This window comes from Trichomycterus rosablanca, chromosome 1 (assembly GCF_030014385.1).
Source record: "Trichomycterus rosablanca isolate fTriRos1 chromosome 1, fTriRos1.hap1, whole genome shotgun sequence".
Taxonomy (NCBI): domain Eukaryota; kingdom Metazoa; phylum Chordata; class Actinopteri; order Siluriformes; family Trichomycteridae; genus Trichomycterus; species Trichomycterus rosablanca.
The window spans coordinates 11,146,877-11,163,941 of NC_085988.1; the positions used below are offsets into that span (position 1 = coordinate 11,146,877).

Below are 17,065 nucleotides of genomic sequence, written 5' to 3' on the forward strand. Positions count from 1 at the left end.
GCGTATCTTGTCTAAGCAATGAAGGGCCTTGCTCAAGGGGCAAGGGGACGGCAATGGGGCTTGAACCAGCAACCTTTCGATTTCTAGTCCAGTACCTTAACCGCTAGGTTGTAAATATGAGGGTTCTTCCAAAAATTTGTGCACTTTATTAACTCTGTTTATTAAGAATTTTAAAAACAAATGATATCACTTTTCACATCATCACATGAAAATCTTCTTCCTCTTAAAGCTTCTTTGAGCGTCCAAACAGGTGAAAATCAGATGGAGCTAAATCTGGACTATAAGCGTCTCTCAGTCTCTCAGACACGACCGATTACTCCTCCTCCCACCCTCACCGCATATAACCTAAATATAAAAGTGAGGAAACTTTTTGAAGATCACTCGTATACAGAAAAAAAACATGCTTATTATCTCGTAAGCTTTAATGTTTCCTGGTGTTGTGAGCAAAGTTTCTGGTTCATCATCCGGCACGTACGAGGTTTTTAATATGGAAGTTTCCTGTTAATCAGAAGGCAGAAGGACGACAGCGCCCCTCTGAGTTTGACGGCCTCGCTGGATGCTGTAGGGAGGAGAGTGTAATCGGCGAGCTTCTGGAACGCCTGCATGACAGAAACAGAAGAAAAAACTGTTTATACAATGTACGACCGAAAGTATGTGGACACTTCTTTTAATGACTGAGTTTGGGTGCACCTTGTTGTCCATAAAAAACATGGTTTGGAGAATTCGGGATGAATATACAATACAATATACGATCGGTTAGCGCCTTTGGCTGTTAACGGAAAGGTTCTGCTATGCAGCCACTGTTGGGCCCTTAAGCAAGACCCTTAACCCTGTCTGCTCCAGGGGCGCCGTATGATGTCTGACCCTGCGCTGTGACCACAGCTTCCAAACAAGCTGGGATATGCAAAGAAAGAATTTCATTGTACTGTACACCTGTGTATGTATATATGACTAATAAAGGATATCTTAGAATTGGACACATTACAAGTTCTATTTTGACTGAAAAGCACAAGACTCCTAAAAACATCTGGGCCTTTTTATCTATAGAGAAGATGAGGAGCAGCTCCATTAACAAGCTCCTAGTCCAGTGTCCACATACTTCTGGCCCAACAGTCAGATCTGTTTTTGGAGATTTACAGAGGCTGGTAAGGGTGGATTTATTTAATTTGAGTAAGTGATAAAATGGAAATCACACCGAAAAGCCAAAAGTATTTGGACACCTGACCATGAGCTTGTTGGACGTCCCATTTCCAAAACAAACGCTATTAAAACAGAGTGACCCTTATGTGATCTGTTTAGGTGGAAAAACAGCCGCTCTTCTGAGAATGCTTCTCGCAAGACTGTGGGAATTTGTGCCCATTCAGTGAAAAGATGACAGCATTTGTATGACTGACGAAAGCCTCAGTTGATGTTCCGGTTCATTCCAGAACTGGTTAGTGGAGCTGAGGTCAGGACATGTCTTTATAGAGCTTGCTCATGCTTGAACAGGAAAGGACCTTCCCTAAACTGTAGCTGTAAAATCGGAAGCATATAATTCCCTTTATATAATTGATTTATTACACCTGTTAGCAGTAGTTGTGGCGGAAACACATGAATTCAATAAATAGAATGGGTGTCCCAATACTTTTGTCCATATTTTCAAACAGCTTAGAAAGAACTCGATCAAAGGGTAAGTCTATTTCCCAAACATTCATTCCAAAGGCTTTGGTACATCCATTGCTGTTCATCGCCAACTTTGGCAAAGGCTTTTTCTCTCACAGTGGCAGCTCAGGTACCGGACCAGTAATCAGAAGGTCATCGGTTTAAGCCCCACTACTGCACAACTGCTTGGATTGTATTCAGTGCACTTACAGAGATGCTGTTGGGACATTCGTCGGCGGTGGGGTGCAGCAGGTAATTGGCGTCACTCGCTCCTCGTACGTACACACAGTTCGCTGCAGCGTCTTCTGGTACTGACAGTATTTCATAGTGATGATCCGTCAGCTGCTCCATCACCTACACACACACACAGAGGTTACACTGTGAGGAGGGACAGCCTGTTCAATACTCCAGCATCCTCCAACATCCCAAAACCTCCCTAAAACAGATCAATAGGTCAATCAGTTACTTTTAACTCTATAACGCCAAGCGTATCATATTTGATACATGGGTTTTAGAGACCTCTACATCATGTATGTATATTGCTTTCCTAAAAAACCTGATGTGTACAATTAGATACATGTGTTCTGCCCCCTGGTGGATTATTCATGTATTGGAACCAAAGAGATTAAAAAAATAATTCAATTATTAAGTCTTCCTCTGCGTGCGCACCACCCCTGAGTGGCATAGCAGCTGCAATCAGGAAAGAAACGTCTTTTTTGGGCCACAACCCCTCATCACATTTCAGTGTCGATCCTTTTGGCCTTCATAGTGGACAATAGTTAGTGCACAAATCTTAAGAATACAGGGGTCAGCAGAACCAAACGGCCGAGCGTAAGGATTGCATGGACAGGATGTGAGTGCTATTAGAGCTAACTAGGTTAGAACCAGGATGGCTGAGCAGAGCGAGGATCACGTTACCTCGTTATGGAGACGCTTTGATCCAAAGTGCCATGCAAGCGAACCAGATCGACTTTACGTAACCGAGGATATCGGGCGTTTGGGAGCGGCAGGGTTCGAGCCTTTAAGCTTAAGTGCTAAACCATGACTAGATACAACAGACTTCAAAAAGAAATGTGTGCTTATTTAGCCCTGATACACTTGCCCCCCTCAATCCGAAAGTATAAGGTCTATAAAGACATAAAGCAAAGCGAGTCCTGACCTCAGCCCAATTAACAGCTCTGGTCACTTTAAAATGAGGTGACCAAACAGCTCATGGTCATGCGTCCAAATACTTTTGGCCATATAGTGTAGGACCGTCATGAAGCCAACTTTTAAAAAGCGAGGAATACCTGCACATGGAATCATGGACTTCATTAAGTACCAGGAGATTTTAATTGTACTGCTGTTGGGTTTGGGCTTTTGTGATGGCCATCCCACAATCATGAACCTAAACACCACTGAGAAGCAGTGAGGACCTGAACGCCCGGAGGACCTAGATGAACTTTCTCTGGAATTTCAGCCTTCATCAAGCATTACAGGAGAAGACTCAGTGCTGTTGGTAAGATCTACGTGAGATGGACGTTTCCGGAGCTGTTAGCACTTCTTACCCTCAGTGTTTTTCTGGCTCCCTCACTGTTACTGAAGACGATGGTTTCTGGACCCCCCATCGAGCAGATGTTCTTCAGACGTGTACCAGCACACACAGGCACTGTGGATACTGCAAAGTCCTGCACACACACACACACACACACACACACACACATACAAACAGTCAAAGTAAATACACACCAAAGCACCAAATCTGTCTGTCTGTCTGTCTGTCTGTCTGTCTGTCTGTCTGTCTATCTATCTATCTATCTATCTATCTGTCTGTCTGTCTGTCTAATCTATCAGTCTGTCTATCTATCTAATCTATCTATCTGTCTAATCTATCTGTCTGTCTATCTATCTAATCTATCTGTCTGTCTATCTATCTAATCTATCTATCTGTCTGTCTATCTAATCTGTCTGTCTATCTATCTAATCTATCTATCTGTCTGTCTAATCTATCTGTCTGTCTATCTATCTAATCTATCTGTCTGTCTGTCTAATCTATCTGTCTATCTATCTAATCTATCTATCTGTCTGTCTATCTGTCTGTCTGTCTATCTATCTAATCTATCTGTCTGTCTGTCTAATCTATCTGTCTGTCTATCTATCTAATCTATCTATCTGTCTGTCTATCTGTCTGTCTGTCTAATCTATCTGTCTGTCTATCTATCTAATCTAATCTATCTATCTGTCTGTCTGTCTAATCTGTCTGTCTATCTATCTAATCTATATATCTGTCTGTCTAATCTATCTGTCTGTCTATCTATCTAATCTATCTGTCTGTCTGTCTAATCTATCTGTCTATCTATCTAATCTATCTATCTGTCTGTCTATCTGTCTGTCTATCTATCTAATCTATCTGTCTGTCTGTCTAATCTATCTGTCTGTCTATATATCTAATCTATCTATCTGTCTGTCTATCTGTCTGTCTGTCTAATCTATCTGTCTGTCTATCTATCTAATCTATCTATCTGTCTGTCTGTCTATCTACCTAATCAATCTATCTGTCTGTCTAATCTATCTGTCTATCTATCTAATCTATCTGTCTGTCTAATCTATCTGTCTGTCTAATCTATCTGTCTGTCTGTCTGTCTGTCTGTCTAATCTATCTGTCTGTCTGTCTGTCTAATCTATCTGTCTGTCTGTCTATCTAATCTATCTGTCTGTCTAATCTATCTGTGTCTGTCTATCTATCTAATCTATCTGTCTGTCTATCTATCTAATCTATCTATCTGTCTGTCTATCTAATCTGTCTGTCTATCTATCTAATCTATCTATCTGTCTGTCTAATCTATCTGTCTGTCTATCTATCTAATCTATCTGTCTGTCTGTCTAATCTATCTGTCTATCTATCTAATCTATCTATCTGTCTGTCTATCTGTCTGTCTATATGTCTGTCTGTCTATCTATCTAATCTATCTGTCTGTCTGTCTAATCTATCTGTCTGTCTATCTATCTAATCTATCTGTCTGTCTATCTGTCTGTCTGTCTAATCTATCTGTCTGTCTATCTATCTAATCTAATCTATCTATCTGTCTGTCTGTCTAATCTGTCTGTCTATCTATCTAATCTATATATCTGTCTGTCAAATCTATCTGTCTGTCTAATCTATCTGTCTGTCTATGTAATCTATCTATCTGTCTGTCTGTCCGTCAAATCTATCTGTCTGTCTGTCTATCTAGCTTTATAACAAATATGAGGGTGGGATTTAGAATATGAGGGTTTTTCAAACTTTTTTTAAAGTGACCCCTATTTTGTCCATGATTTGACCCAGGCAACACAAACAATGCATTAAAACAAAACACTAAACAAAATATACTTAATTAATAAAACTGGTCCCGATCTAGTGTAACGTAAAACCTCTACAAGGGGGCGTTTGTGTACAAGTTGACAAAATAAGTTCATTTCTTCTTTTTTTTGCGGCCCATTTTCTTGGCTCGTGAAAAACCCTGTATTAGATGTTGGGCTGATGGTGGTTCCTTATAGTTCATGTGTTGAATGCAGCAGATCTGATGACTCGCTAAGGACCAAATCGTTCTCGTTCTCTGAAACAGCAGGTCATAGGCAGACGTGGTCTGTGGAGGTACAAAGCCACAAACCGCAGACAGGGTGTTGGCCAGCCAGACTCATTAATACCAGAGAACATAAAGGCTGTGGTGTCTGGTCTGGACCTACAGGAGATCTACTGGGGATCAACTGCAGATCATTTTAATCCTGGTGATGAAGTGAACGTGTCCCAACACACAGAGTGTACGGAGCTGTGTAGTTGGGTTTAAACGGCTCACACTTCTAGTAGTCATAAATCTGGTTACAAGACAAAAGACTAAACACAAGATGACGTAAAGCTTGATTGACTGTGAACAATGACACCCGAGTTCCAGCAGCTACAAATTAATAGCAGATCTGTTTTTGGTGGTTCTTGGGGTACATCTAACCATTCAGACAAATGACCTCTCGGCATAAGACAACAGTTTGGGAGAGAAACGACTGTTCCCCTGGAAATGACTCCAGTACTATTAATATGGGCACAGAGAAGTCACCAGCTGTGCTCAGTAAGAACTGGAATTTGGATTTAGAAATCAGACTGCCATTTTTGGGAAGGATTTCCACAAGATTTTGAAATGTACCTGTGAGAACTTGTGCTTATTTAGCCAAACCACATGTTGGATGAAGGCCTGGCCCACATTTGATGTTCCAATTCATCCCAAAAATGTTCAGTATCGTTGATGTCAGGGCTACGTGCAGGCCAGGGACATTTCTCCACACAAAATTCACTCTGTGAACAGAGGGCCTTCCCCAAACTGTTACCATTGGCCAAATAGTATACACAGACTGCCTACCCTGAACGTGTTGGCGAGGATCTCGGCACCGCGCTGGTTGGTGTTTTTGGAGAGGCCGACGAAGAACTCTCTCCCGGTGAAGAGAACATCTGACCCCTCTAACGTGGCTCCTTCATCGTCCATCTCCACCACGCTGAGGTTCAGCTCGGTCAGGACACGCCTCACTGCCTCGGCCTAAACACACAATCCCACACACACACACATGGGAATGAAAGGACGCTCGTACTCTCCATACCCCATCGCTGTGGATACGTGAGGGTGGGGGTAAGGGGGCATACCTCTGGATGCCTCCTCTGGTTCAGGGGGTGTGTGATGAGCCCCGTGTCCCCCTGTACGATGGCCGTGTCCTCTATTCTCCAGCTGTCGGGGAGGTGTGTATCGGGTGGGATCTCCACCACCTGCAGCCCTACCTTTTGCCTCAGAGTTCCCACTAGTACCCCATACTGACGCTGAAGCTTCGCCACGTCCACCTCTGCGTCCATGCCCGGGGCGTCTGCCGGCACGGTGCGTACGACCGCGTGGGTGAACCTCCCGTACCCGCACACGTTCGCCATGATGCTTAGGTGTGTGCGCCAATCGGGCTTTTCGGGAGGCGTCACTGAGACCTGAGAGGGACAAGGAGGGAGATGGATCAGAATTAGGGATGGACATGGACATCTGAACTGATCCTGGTATCCATTTCCATACAGTTGAGGTCAAAAGTTTACATTCACACATCATTCTTCTTGTAATAGATAATAATGATAATAACTGTTCCTAAAATTTTGCCCACACTACCTACCATGTTGTTTCATTAAATTTAATTCAGCAAATAAACACTAAAATGTGCAGACGTGACACTTGTGTGGAGCAGAAGCATTAGTACGCTAACCAACCACCACCATCCATTAAGCCTCAGCTTAACGTCTCTGCTTAGTGTGTCGGTTTCAAGTTTCAGCTTTGAGTTCTGGCTTCAGGTTTCAGCTTTAAGTCTCTGCTTCTAATCTCAGCTTTGAGTTTTAACCTTAAGTTTGGGATTTGAAACTCTGCTTCAAGTCTCAGTTTTGAGTCTCAGCCTCAAGTTTTGGACCTGAGTCTCTGCTTTAAGTCTCAGCTTTGAGTCTCAACCTCAAGTTTCAGCTTTAAGTCTCAGAATTGAGTGTCAGCCTTGAGTTTCGTCTTTGACTCTCTGCTTCAAGTCTCAGAATTGAGTCTAACCTCGAGTTTCAGCTTTGAATCTATGCTTCTAGTCTCAGCTTTTGGCCTTTGCCTTAAGTTTTGGCTTTGAGTCTCTGCCTTAAGTATCTGATTTAAGTTCTGGCCTTGAGTTTTAGCTTTAATATCAGCTTTTAGCCTCAGGTTTTGGCTTTGAGTCTCTGCTTTAAGTCCCAGAATTAAGTCTAACCTCAAGTTTCAGTTTCAGGTCTATGCTTCAAGTCTCAGATTTTAGTCTCAACCTTGAGTTTTGGCTTTGAGTCTCTGCCTCAAATCTCAGATTTGAATCTAGGCCTTGAGTTTCAGCTTTGAGTCTCTGCTTTAAGTAGAGTCTAAACCTTGAGTTTTGGATTTGAGTCTTTGCTTTAAGTCTCAGATTTGAGTCTCAGCCTTAAGTTTCAGCTTCAAGTCTCAGAATTAAGTCTAACATTGAGTTTCGGATTTGAGTCTCTGCTTCAGGTCTGCACTTGTCAGTGCGCTGTAAGTGCAGGTCCCATGCCTGAATATAATATGGAGATTTGGTCAGGAAGGGCATCCGGCATAAAAACTGGTATGCGGACCAGAATGATCTGCTAAATACAAGAGCAGCCGATAGAAAAAAAATACTTACAAACAATTTTATTATCATTAGCTGGTCTTAAAACAGCACATCTTATTAAAACATCCTCTATAAAATATGCAAAACACAATTATTTCATTGGTTCTGCTCAGAAGGATGGAATTAAATACAATTAATTAATGATTAATGAGCGTTATTGCTTTAATACTATTACTAGTTACCACTATGTGTCATTGTTGAATTCTGTTTTAGGTGTTATCAATTCAGAAAGGATTGTTTTAAGAATATTAGCATTTGTTTAGTAAATTTGCAATGTAGGACATATTTGGCTCCAGTGCTTACAAGATCTACAGCAGCAACCTGTGCGAGTATCTTTAAGCTTCTGTATATTTAGCTGTGGAGTTCACCATGTTTTCATTTGTGAGAAGTAAAGACTGTGATGAATCAGGGCAGCTTGGTTTTGTGTTTTTGTTATTTCAGTCTTCAAACAAACTCACAAATTCTGTTCCTCACATATCCCACACACATCCACATAGCTTGTAATATAAAGATCAATAAAAAGTAGCCTGGTTTACATTTAATTTCCAGCTAGATCGTATATTTAAACAGTTTGAAATGTGATCCACAGAACAGGATGAAGTTTTGGGGTAACTGGGTTATGCATCAGGTTGCAGCTGTTTTGCCAAAGCAAGCAGCAACATCTGCAACATCTGCAAACCTCCACCAGAGCAAAACCAGAGCAAATCCTCTCAAACGTCACATTTAATCCTACAAAAACAAAATACATGCAGCCTAAAATCAGTGCAAACCCACATATAGGAAAAAAAACCAAGTAAAGCAGCACTTCCATTATTGTTTTCCAATGCAACAGATGCAGAATGAACTTTATATTAAGTGTAAACACAGTTTTAAAGAAACTATAATTAATAATGCAACTCCAAAACCATCATGAGATCTTACCTTATAAAGCTCTGAGCTTAACTCGTCCTGTTCTGATCTGTAAAACAACACTACACGAGTCAGCCTGATTTATTTCTCCTTCCACACCCACAGATCCCGTTATTCCCCCCTCTGTTCCTCTTCTTTTCTTTTCTGTTACCCTTTACCATCCCCCCTTTCATCCCTGCTGTTCATCAGTGCACTCACGATTCACTCTGCAGAGTCGATACAACGCCCTTCTGACTCACTTCACTGAGTCGATTCCATTTAACAAAGCCTTTTTGGCGAATCAATTCAGTGAATCGGTTAGTGTTGATAGTTTGATTCACTAAACAAGTACCTGAAAGTGCGTATATCCAGCAGATTGTTGGAAATCAGTCAAAGTTACTATATTAAAGTACAAATAGAAATGTTTATACTGTTTTTGTACATATTTAACTAAATATTTTTGCTCTAACATTATTAAAACACGTTACGACCTGTTACGCTAGTTCAGCTAATCACACATCTTCAATCTAGCACCAAATGTATCATTTATAATACTGTACAATGCAAACTAAAACATTTTATTATTATTTATTTATATCAGCCATAACATTAAAACCACCTCCTTCTTTCTACACTCACTGTCCATTTTATCAGCTCCACTTACCATAAAGAAGCACTTTGTAGTCCTACAATTACTGACTGTAGTCCATCTGTTTCTCTGCATGCTTTGTTAGCCCCCTTTCACCCTGTTCTTCAATGGTCAGGACCCCCAACAGGACCACCACAGAGCAGGTATTATTTGAGTGGTGGATCATTCTCAGCACTGCAGTGACACTGACATGGTGGTGGTGTGTTAGTGTGTGTTGTGCTGGTATGAGAGGATCAGACACAGCAGCGCTGCTGGAGTTTTTAAATACCGTGTCCACTCACTGTCCACTCTATTAGACACCCCTACCTAGTTGGTCCACCTTGTAGATGTAAAGTCAGAGACGATCGCTCATCTATTGCTGCTGTTTGAGTCGGTCATCTTCTAGACCTTCATCAGCGGTCACAGGACGCTGCCCACGTGGCGCGGTCAGTGTCACTGCAGTGCTGAGAATGATCCACCACCTAAATAATACCTGCTCTGTGGTGGTCCTGTGGGGGTCCTGACCATTGAAGAACAGCATGAAAGGGGGCCAACAAAGCATGCACAGAAATAGATGGACTACAGTCAGTAATTGTAGAACTACAAAGTGCTTCTATATGGTAAGTGGAGCTGATAAAATTAACAGTGAGTGTAGAAACAAGGAGGTGGTTTTAATGTTATGGCTGATCGGTGTACATTTATACTTATAATGTCCTGGGGGAGGAATGGCCCAGGAACACCTTCATTACTTCAACAATTTTTGGCAGCTAGGAGCTAGTTTGGTGTTCTGGAGCACTTAGATTGCTGTTGTCTCACAGTAAAAGGTCATGGGTTCAGTTCCCAGGTAGAGCGGTCCGTGTTCTTTGTGTGTGGAATTTGCATGTTTTCTCTGTGTCTGTGTGGGTTTCCTCCGGGAGCTCCAGTTTCCTCCCACGTGAGGTGAATTAGAAATACGAAATTGTCCATGACTTTGTATTAAAAGACTTAAACTGATGAATCTTGTATTGGAGAGTTCAGGGCTTTGCTCAAGGGCCCAGGGCCCTATTAAGTAGTGGCCAATACATTTATATTCACAGAACTTAACAGACACTATTTAAAGAGACTTACTATTATGACAGAATACAGTTGAATCGATTGATGGTTAAGGACCTTGCTCAGGAGCCCAAACAGTGGCAACTTGATGATGGTGGGGCTATAATTACTAGTCCAACACCTTAATCACTGCCTAGAAACATTGATAGAACTGCAGGCGTCTTCTTAGGTTGACTCATGTATCCAAAGCGACATACAATTATGACGGTATACAGCGCAAGCATTTAAGGATTATTGGCCTTGCTCAGTGGCAGTGCTAAGGCTTGAACCAGCAACCTTCTAATTACAAATCCTGTATCTTAACCATTGAGCTCTCAATGAAACATTAAATGTTAACTGTCTTCTTGTTTGGTCATGTCCAGTTCCTCACTGAACTCACAACCTCAACACGAGTGCAGTCATCGTTTACTTCTTTCTATCAGGCAGCAGTGGATCCCTCAAAACATTGATGTATTTCTGTCACTTCACTTCATCGGACAAAACCTAAAATGATTGGCTACAAACCCAGTTCAGGAAAAGATGGGACAGTAGGGAAAATGCAAATAAAAGCAGAAAGCAGTGATTTGTAAACGGCCTTTGAGGCTTTTTTAATGAAAACAGCACAAGGAAGTGATATTTAATGTTTTACAATATTAACTTTTTGTGATTTAGATATTATAAACATGCTAATTCCTATTTTGATACCGGCAATATTTAATTCATTTCTTTTTTCTTGTTTTTCCTTTTTATCAACAGCTTTATTCTAGTCGCAGAGGGTCCAGTTTTATCGGGAAACACTGGGCACAAGGCATGTGTGGCATGGGATGGTCTCACAGAGAGAAATGTTGCATACAGAGAGGTACGCACATTCTATCCATCAATTAACCATCTTTCAAAGATGGAAATCTTAGCAGTGAGGTATACATTCATTCAATCATTTATTTATTGTCTGTTTTACCACTGCGTTATCCTATTCAGGGTCGCGGTGATTCACTGGGCAAAAAACATCCTGGTCCATCAGAGGACAGGTACCCATTTCACCTCTCCCTAATTGTGTCTTGTGTGGGCACCTGGCCAGTCAATAGCTCAGCTTAGATACTCAGACTGGTGGCTGCTGCTCCACCCAAGCGTTGTATAATTTTGGTCATAGAAAAGGGCGCTAAGCATGTTCACCAACCCACAATGCATTTTTTTATTCGTAGGTCCAGGTTATTCTGTACAAGAATAGATCCCTGTGGGAATTTTGCCTCATACAGGTGAAAAGAAGTGGTTGCAATTATAAATGCGTCGGATATGACTAGATTAAAAGAAAAAGGAGAAAATACACTATATAGAAGGCAAATATTTTTTACAGCACAGTATTTCCACCACCTCTGTCCCTTAAAGACAAAAACAAACAGACAGAGGTGCAGCAGGGGACAGATGGGATAACAGTACACCACATCTGTCCACCACTTCTAACCAACAACCACCATCGTCATCTCCAGTAATAACCCATTTACACTAATCTCATCACATCCAGCAGCACCATGAGTGTGTGTGTAGTAAACAGTGTCACGATTATAATGAGTCTTATGAGACGTATTCGATTTTTGGCATCGCCCTTGTTTCTTATTTATGTTGAGAGGGGTGTCCCAATGCTCGAGAAAGGTGTTCCAATGCTGAGAGGGGTGTCCCAATGCTTGAGAGGGGTGTCCCAATGCTTGAAAGAGGTGTTCCAATGCTTGAAAAGAGGTGTTCCAATGCTTGAGAGGGGTGTCCCAATGCTTGAAAGAGGTGTCCCAATGCTTGAAAGAGGTGTTCCAATGCTTGAGAGGGGTGTTCCAATTCTTAAAAGGGGTGTCCCAACACTTGAGAGGGGTGTCCCAATGTTTGAGAGGGGTGCCCCAATGCTTGAAAGGGGTGTCCTGATGCTTGAAAGGGGTGTCCCGATGCTTGAGAGGGGTGTCCCAATGCTTGAGAGGGGTGCCATAATGCTTAAAACGGGTGTCCCAAAGCTTGAGAGGGGTGTCCCAATATTTGAAAGGGGTGTCCCAATGTTTAAATGAGTTATCCCAATGCTTGAAAAGGGGTGTCCCATTATTTGGAAGTGGTGTCCCAATGCTTGAGAGGGGTGTCCCAATGCCTGAAAGAAGTGTCCCAATGCTTGAGAGGGGTGTCCCAATGCCTGAAAGAAGTGTCCCAATGCTTGAGAGGGGTGTCCCAATGCCTGAAAGAAGTGTCCCAATGCCTGAAAGAAGTGTCCCAATGCTTGAGAGGGGTGTCCCAATGCCTGAAAGAAGTGTCCCAATGCTTGAGAGGGGTGTCCCAATGCTTGAAATGGGTGTCCCAATGCTTTTATCCATGTAGAGTATGTGCCACCACTTGGACTGGTGCCTTGATAAGACAGCAGAGGGCGCCAGGGACCACAGAAACCCCCTTTGCTGTGAGGCACCCACAATGCCGTTCGAAAATGTCTTAATTCTGTCTAGTTCAGGCCATGTGGTGCAGGTGATGGTGCTGCCAGCAGGGGGTACACTCTCACCCATGTGGAGGGCAGTGTTGCCAATTTAGCGACTTTGTCGCTATATTTAGCGACTTTTCAGACCCCTCTAGCGACTTTTTCTGGTGTTATTGGAGACTTTTGGAGACTCGAACGTGAAAACACACATTGTTCTGCAGTTACTGTCCTCAAGCACGGGCGGTCAGTAGCACAGTCAGTGTTGCCAGATTGGGCGGGTTTCCACCAAAATGAGCGGATTTTGTTGGGAATTGGCAGGGAAAAACACACTTTGGCAGGTGGACAAAATTTGGGCTGGTTTGTAATTATTTTGGCAGCTTAAAATGTAAATAAAAAAAGCTATTGCTAAAGCAGGTGGAATATAAATAGGTCTCCCTTCTCCCTACCTTCTCCCACCACATCCAACCAGTTGTCAAAAGTTTGATTGACAGGTTATTCTTTCCAGTCCAAGACACTGTTTATTTTTATTTACATGCAAAGGGTTGTGTGTCCTAACAAATAATGCATTTTACAAACTTGTCAGGCTACTTTAAAGACATGCAAGCAAAAAAAATTGTCCTTTATAATGTATAATTACTGTATCTGTACATTTTAAGATATTAATTTGTACGTCATGGTGGTTTAACTGGTTTATTATTTGTGAAATGCTAAACATCATCTGCTTATCCTGTGTTTTGCGCGTTTTTTCATGCATTTTGGCTGAAAATTACTGTCGCAATCTGGCAACCCTGCCCAGAGTAGCTCAGTGTTTTCTTAAAAAACAAAAGCAAACCACGAATTAACAGAAGAATGTTCATTTGTAGTTCTAAACATATTTAGGGTGTTTTTACCCACTTTTTGTCTTTCCCACGATGTTATTCCTCTCTTTTACAGCGTCAATTACATGCACATGGATCATATGCAAATATCCGCATACTTCTTTCCATATAGTGTATCTGCACATCCTAGTCTGTGAGGCCAATTGTAATTAGCAGCATGTATCGGCTATGAAACAGCCATAATAATGAAGAACATGAGACAAAAGGTGCAAAAGTTGCAACAGGTAGACAAAAAAGGAACAGAAATAGACGCATTTTTACAGGATTATAAGGACCGCACCCTTCCTCACCCCCACAAACAAAGAACTGAACACCTCCAGGATCCAGTTTTACGAGTTTTTAGACTACAAAATCCAAGTCAAGTCACGAGTCTTTAGACTATATAGTCCTAATCAAGTAACGAGTCTTTAGGTTATAATCCAAGTCAAGTCATGAGTCTTTAGGTTATAATCCAAGTCAAGTAATGAGTCTTTAGGTTATAATCCAAGTCAAGTCATGAGTCTTTAAGCTAGATTCCTAGTCAAGTCATGAGTGTTTAGGCTATAATCCAAGTCTAGTCACAGGAAATGAAATAAAATTAAAAAAGTCGATTTGTTTGGGTATGTTTGATAAATAAGTGACTGTGCAGCACCACTTTAGTGTGGTATCAGAAGAGCGAAGAACACTTTGCTCACCCCACCAAGCGCTGTGATACTAATCAGTGTAACTCAGCACCACACCCCAGCGCTCTCTACTGGATCTACAGAGCACTGATTATCATCAGCGTTGTGCTTGATCGACCACAGAGCTTGAAGTGAGGAGATACAAATCTGTACGAGATACTTTTTAACACACACACACACAGCAGTTTTCTGCAGCAGTTTCCTCTTTGCTCTTCAGCAGGTGCAGTCTGGGTAACCGCACTCGCCTCTGCTAACTGACGTGATGCAGGAAGAGGAATCTAGAGCTCAGAAAAACATTTCTGTTTTATTGTCATGTCAGCTTCATACAAGTACATGAAACGAAACAACGTTCCTCCAGGACCAGGACCTTGGTGCAACACAGAACACAAGTGCAAACAATAAGATAAAAATGGTTCAATAAATACAAGGGACATTTTCAGACCTAAAAACTGAAGGTCTGGACCAAAAGACAGTGTGGTGTTGGCCAGCACAGAGTACTGTGCAGAGATATTCACAAAACACAAAATACAAGTCCAAGTCAAGTCATGAGTCTTTAGGGTATATAGTCCAAGTCAAGTCACAAGTCTTTAGGATTTAAAGTCCAAGTCAAGTCACAAGTCTTTAGGATTTAGAGTCCAAGTCAAGTCACAAGTCTTTAGGATTTAGAGTCCAAGTCAAGTCATAAGTCTTTAGGCTACATAGACCTAGACAGGTCACAAGTCTTTAGGCTACATAGACCTAGACAGGTCACAAGTCTTTAGGCTACATAGACCTAGTCAAGTCACAAGTCTTTAGGATTTAGAGTCCAAGTCAAGTAATGAGTCTTTAGGCTACATAGACCTAGTCAAGTCACAAGTCTTTAGGACTTAGAGTCCAAGTCAAGTCACAAGTCTTTAGGATTTAGAGTCCAAGTCAAGTCACAAGTCTTTAGGCTACATAGACCTAGTCAGGTCACAAGTCTTTAGGCTAAGATAAGTTCAGATAAAAAGTACCTATTAAAACAAAAACAGAAGAGTCGGTCAAACAGGGTAGAACACAAAGTCAACGTGAAGAAAAGGGCAGCATGTTCCCTCTTTAGTGGAGTATGTGGAAACCGAGTCAGCCAGGAAATTGCCCTAAGCTTCCTGGTTTGACCTTTAACCTTATCAATAGCCAAACGAGCATGTAAAAAGATTTGTAATAAGAGTAGAATGAGAAATACGCTTGCCATTAACTGTACAGAAGTTTGTCTAAGACCAAAATCATGCGCAATACTGAAAGCGTAGCAGTTATGAGTGATGTAGATTGCGACAGAGCATCTCTGAAACAAAGAACATGCACACATGAGGTGTGGTTGTATGAACCACAATCAGTTAGAGAAAATGAACGGTGAAGGTAGTTTTATAATTTTATCATTAATAAATGAGACAACATCTTTATTTAAACCCGTCCGGCTTCTCGGTTTCTGCAGGTTTATAAGGAGTAAGATCTAACAGTGAAGTAAAGCTGAAGCACAGGAGCAAAAAAAGAGGAAGGAAACTGAGCACAAAGCAAATAAGCATCGAGAAAGAGAAGAAGTAAGTGTGAACTCTTCTCTGATAAAGAGTTGCGGAGGGGAAGGAAATGGGCTGGACGGGGGTTTTCTTCTATACTGGGTACAATCTTACTTCTTTCTTTATCAGGAAACCTGCATCTGCTCCCACGGCTAATACAGCTAGCTAGCATTACAGTAACGTAACCTGATTTTAACTGTTATGATTAAGAAAATGATGTATGAGGGTTCAGTTCAAGTGTTTCTGCTCAACACACTCACTTTGTTTTGTACATTTACATTTTACATTTTCGGCATTTAGCAGATGCTCTTATCCAGAGCAACTTACAGAAGTGCTTCCATAGTAAACATTTCATTTCTCAAGTTTTAGTAAACAACAGTCCAAGAACACAAATCTGCTAAAACCCTGATATAACCAAAGTTTTTTTTTTTTTTTTGAAAGAAATGAAAGTGTGTTAGTAAATAAGTACAAGTCAGTTTAAGTGTTTAGTAAAAAGGTGATGAAGGTTTTTAATCGTTTTTTAGACAGCAGGAGACTCAGATGTTCGGACAGACAGATGAAGTTCGTTCCACCACTTGGGTGCTGGTACAGAGAAGAGCCTTGATGATCGTCTTCCTCGAGTCCTGGGTGGAGGATCAAGTCGAGCGAGACTAGTGGCTCGGAGGTTGCGTGGTACAGAGTGGGGTTTGATCAGACCACAAAGGTAGCTCGGTGCTGGTCCATTTTTGGCTTTGTAGGCGAGCATCAGTGCTTTGAACTGTGTTTGAATGCGTGCAGCTACAGGAAGCCAGTGGAGAGAACGCAGCAGTGGGCTGATGTGGCAGCAGTGGGCTGATGTGGCAGTGTTTAGGTTGGTTAAAAACCAGACGGGCAGCTGCATTTTGTAGATACTCGTTGCCAATTGCTGCACTTCTAGTGAAACTAGGGTCACCACCAATGCGTCTGACAAAAAACCTGGACACCGTCATATATGGGAACAGTCTCGTATGGCCAGAATTGGATGCATCAGAACATTTGGCGCTGTCTGAAACTCTGCTGCTAATCTCTCTTGATTAAATGGTGCCAACACATTCTCAACTAAAGAGTCACTCATACCCCTTCTCCACTGATGCGGAACGGGCTCCGTTTCGGTTCCTAAACTTGATTTTGAACGGGTTCAGCGT

At 41.8% G+C, this 17,065-nt stretch overlaps 1 protein-coding gene across 2 annotated transcripts; it reads right to left on the bottom strand.

Moving 5' to 3' along the window:
- Window positions 1–122: 122 nt before the first annotated feature.
- On the bottom strand, window positions 123–9,430 carry ddah2 (DDAH family member 2, ADMA-independent). Of its 2 annotated transcripts, XM_062999828.1 has the most exons (7): window positions 9,356–9,430; window positions 8,725–8,761; window positions 6,290–6,616; window positions 6,012–6,185; window positions 3,189–3,308; window positions 1,852–1,995; window positions 123–599 (listed from the first exon to the last, which is right to left on the bottom strand). In XM_062999828.1, the coding sequence occupies exons 3-7, from the start codon at window positions 6,563–6,565 to the stop codon at window positions 483–485; spliced, it is 831 nt and encodes a 276-aa protein (XP_062855898.1). In that variant the 5' UTR covers window positions 6,566–6,616; window positions 8,725–8,761; window positions 9,356–9,430; the 3' UTR covers window positions 123–482. The 2 variants fall into 2 exon arrangements, with proteins under 2 accessions (XP_062855898.1, XP_062855891.1); XM_062999821.1 differs by lacking the exon at window positions 9,356–9,430 and having other exon boundaries at window positions 8,725–8,901.
- Window positions 9,431–17,065: the final 7,635 nt, after the last annotated feature.

Excerpts from the sequence above, each read along its gene's own strand:
- ddah2 (XM_062999828.1), bottom strand. The coding sequence starts at position 6,565 with ATGGCGAACGTGTGCGGGTACGGGAGGTTCACCCACGCGGTCGTACGC. Across the intron at positions 6,186-6,289 it reads ACCAGAGGAGGCATCCAGAG|GCCGAGGCAGTGAGGCGTGT; the intron begins GTATGCCCCCTT and ends TTGTGTGTTTAG. Across the intron at positions 1,996-3,188 it reads GAGCCAGAAAAACACTGAGG|GTGATGGAGCAGCTGACGGA; the intron begins GTAAGAAGTGCT and ends GTGTGTGTGTAG.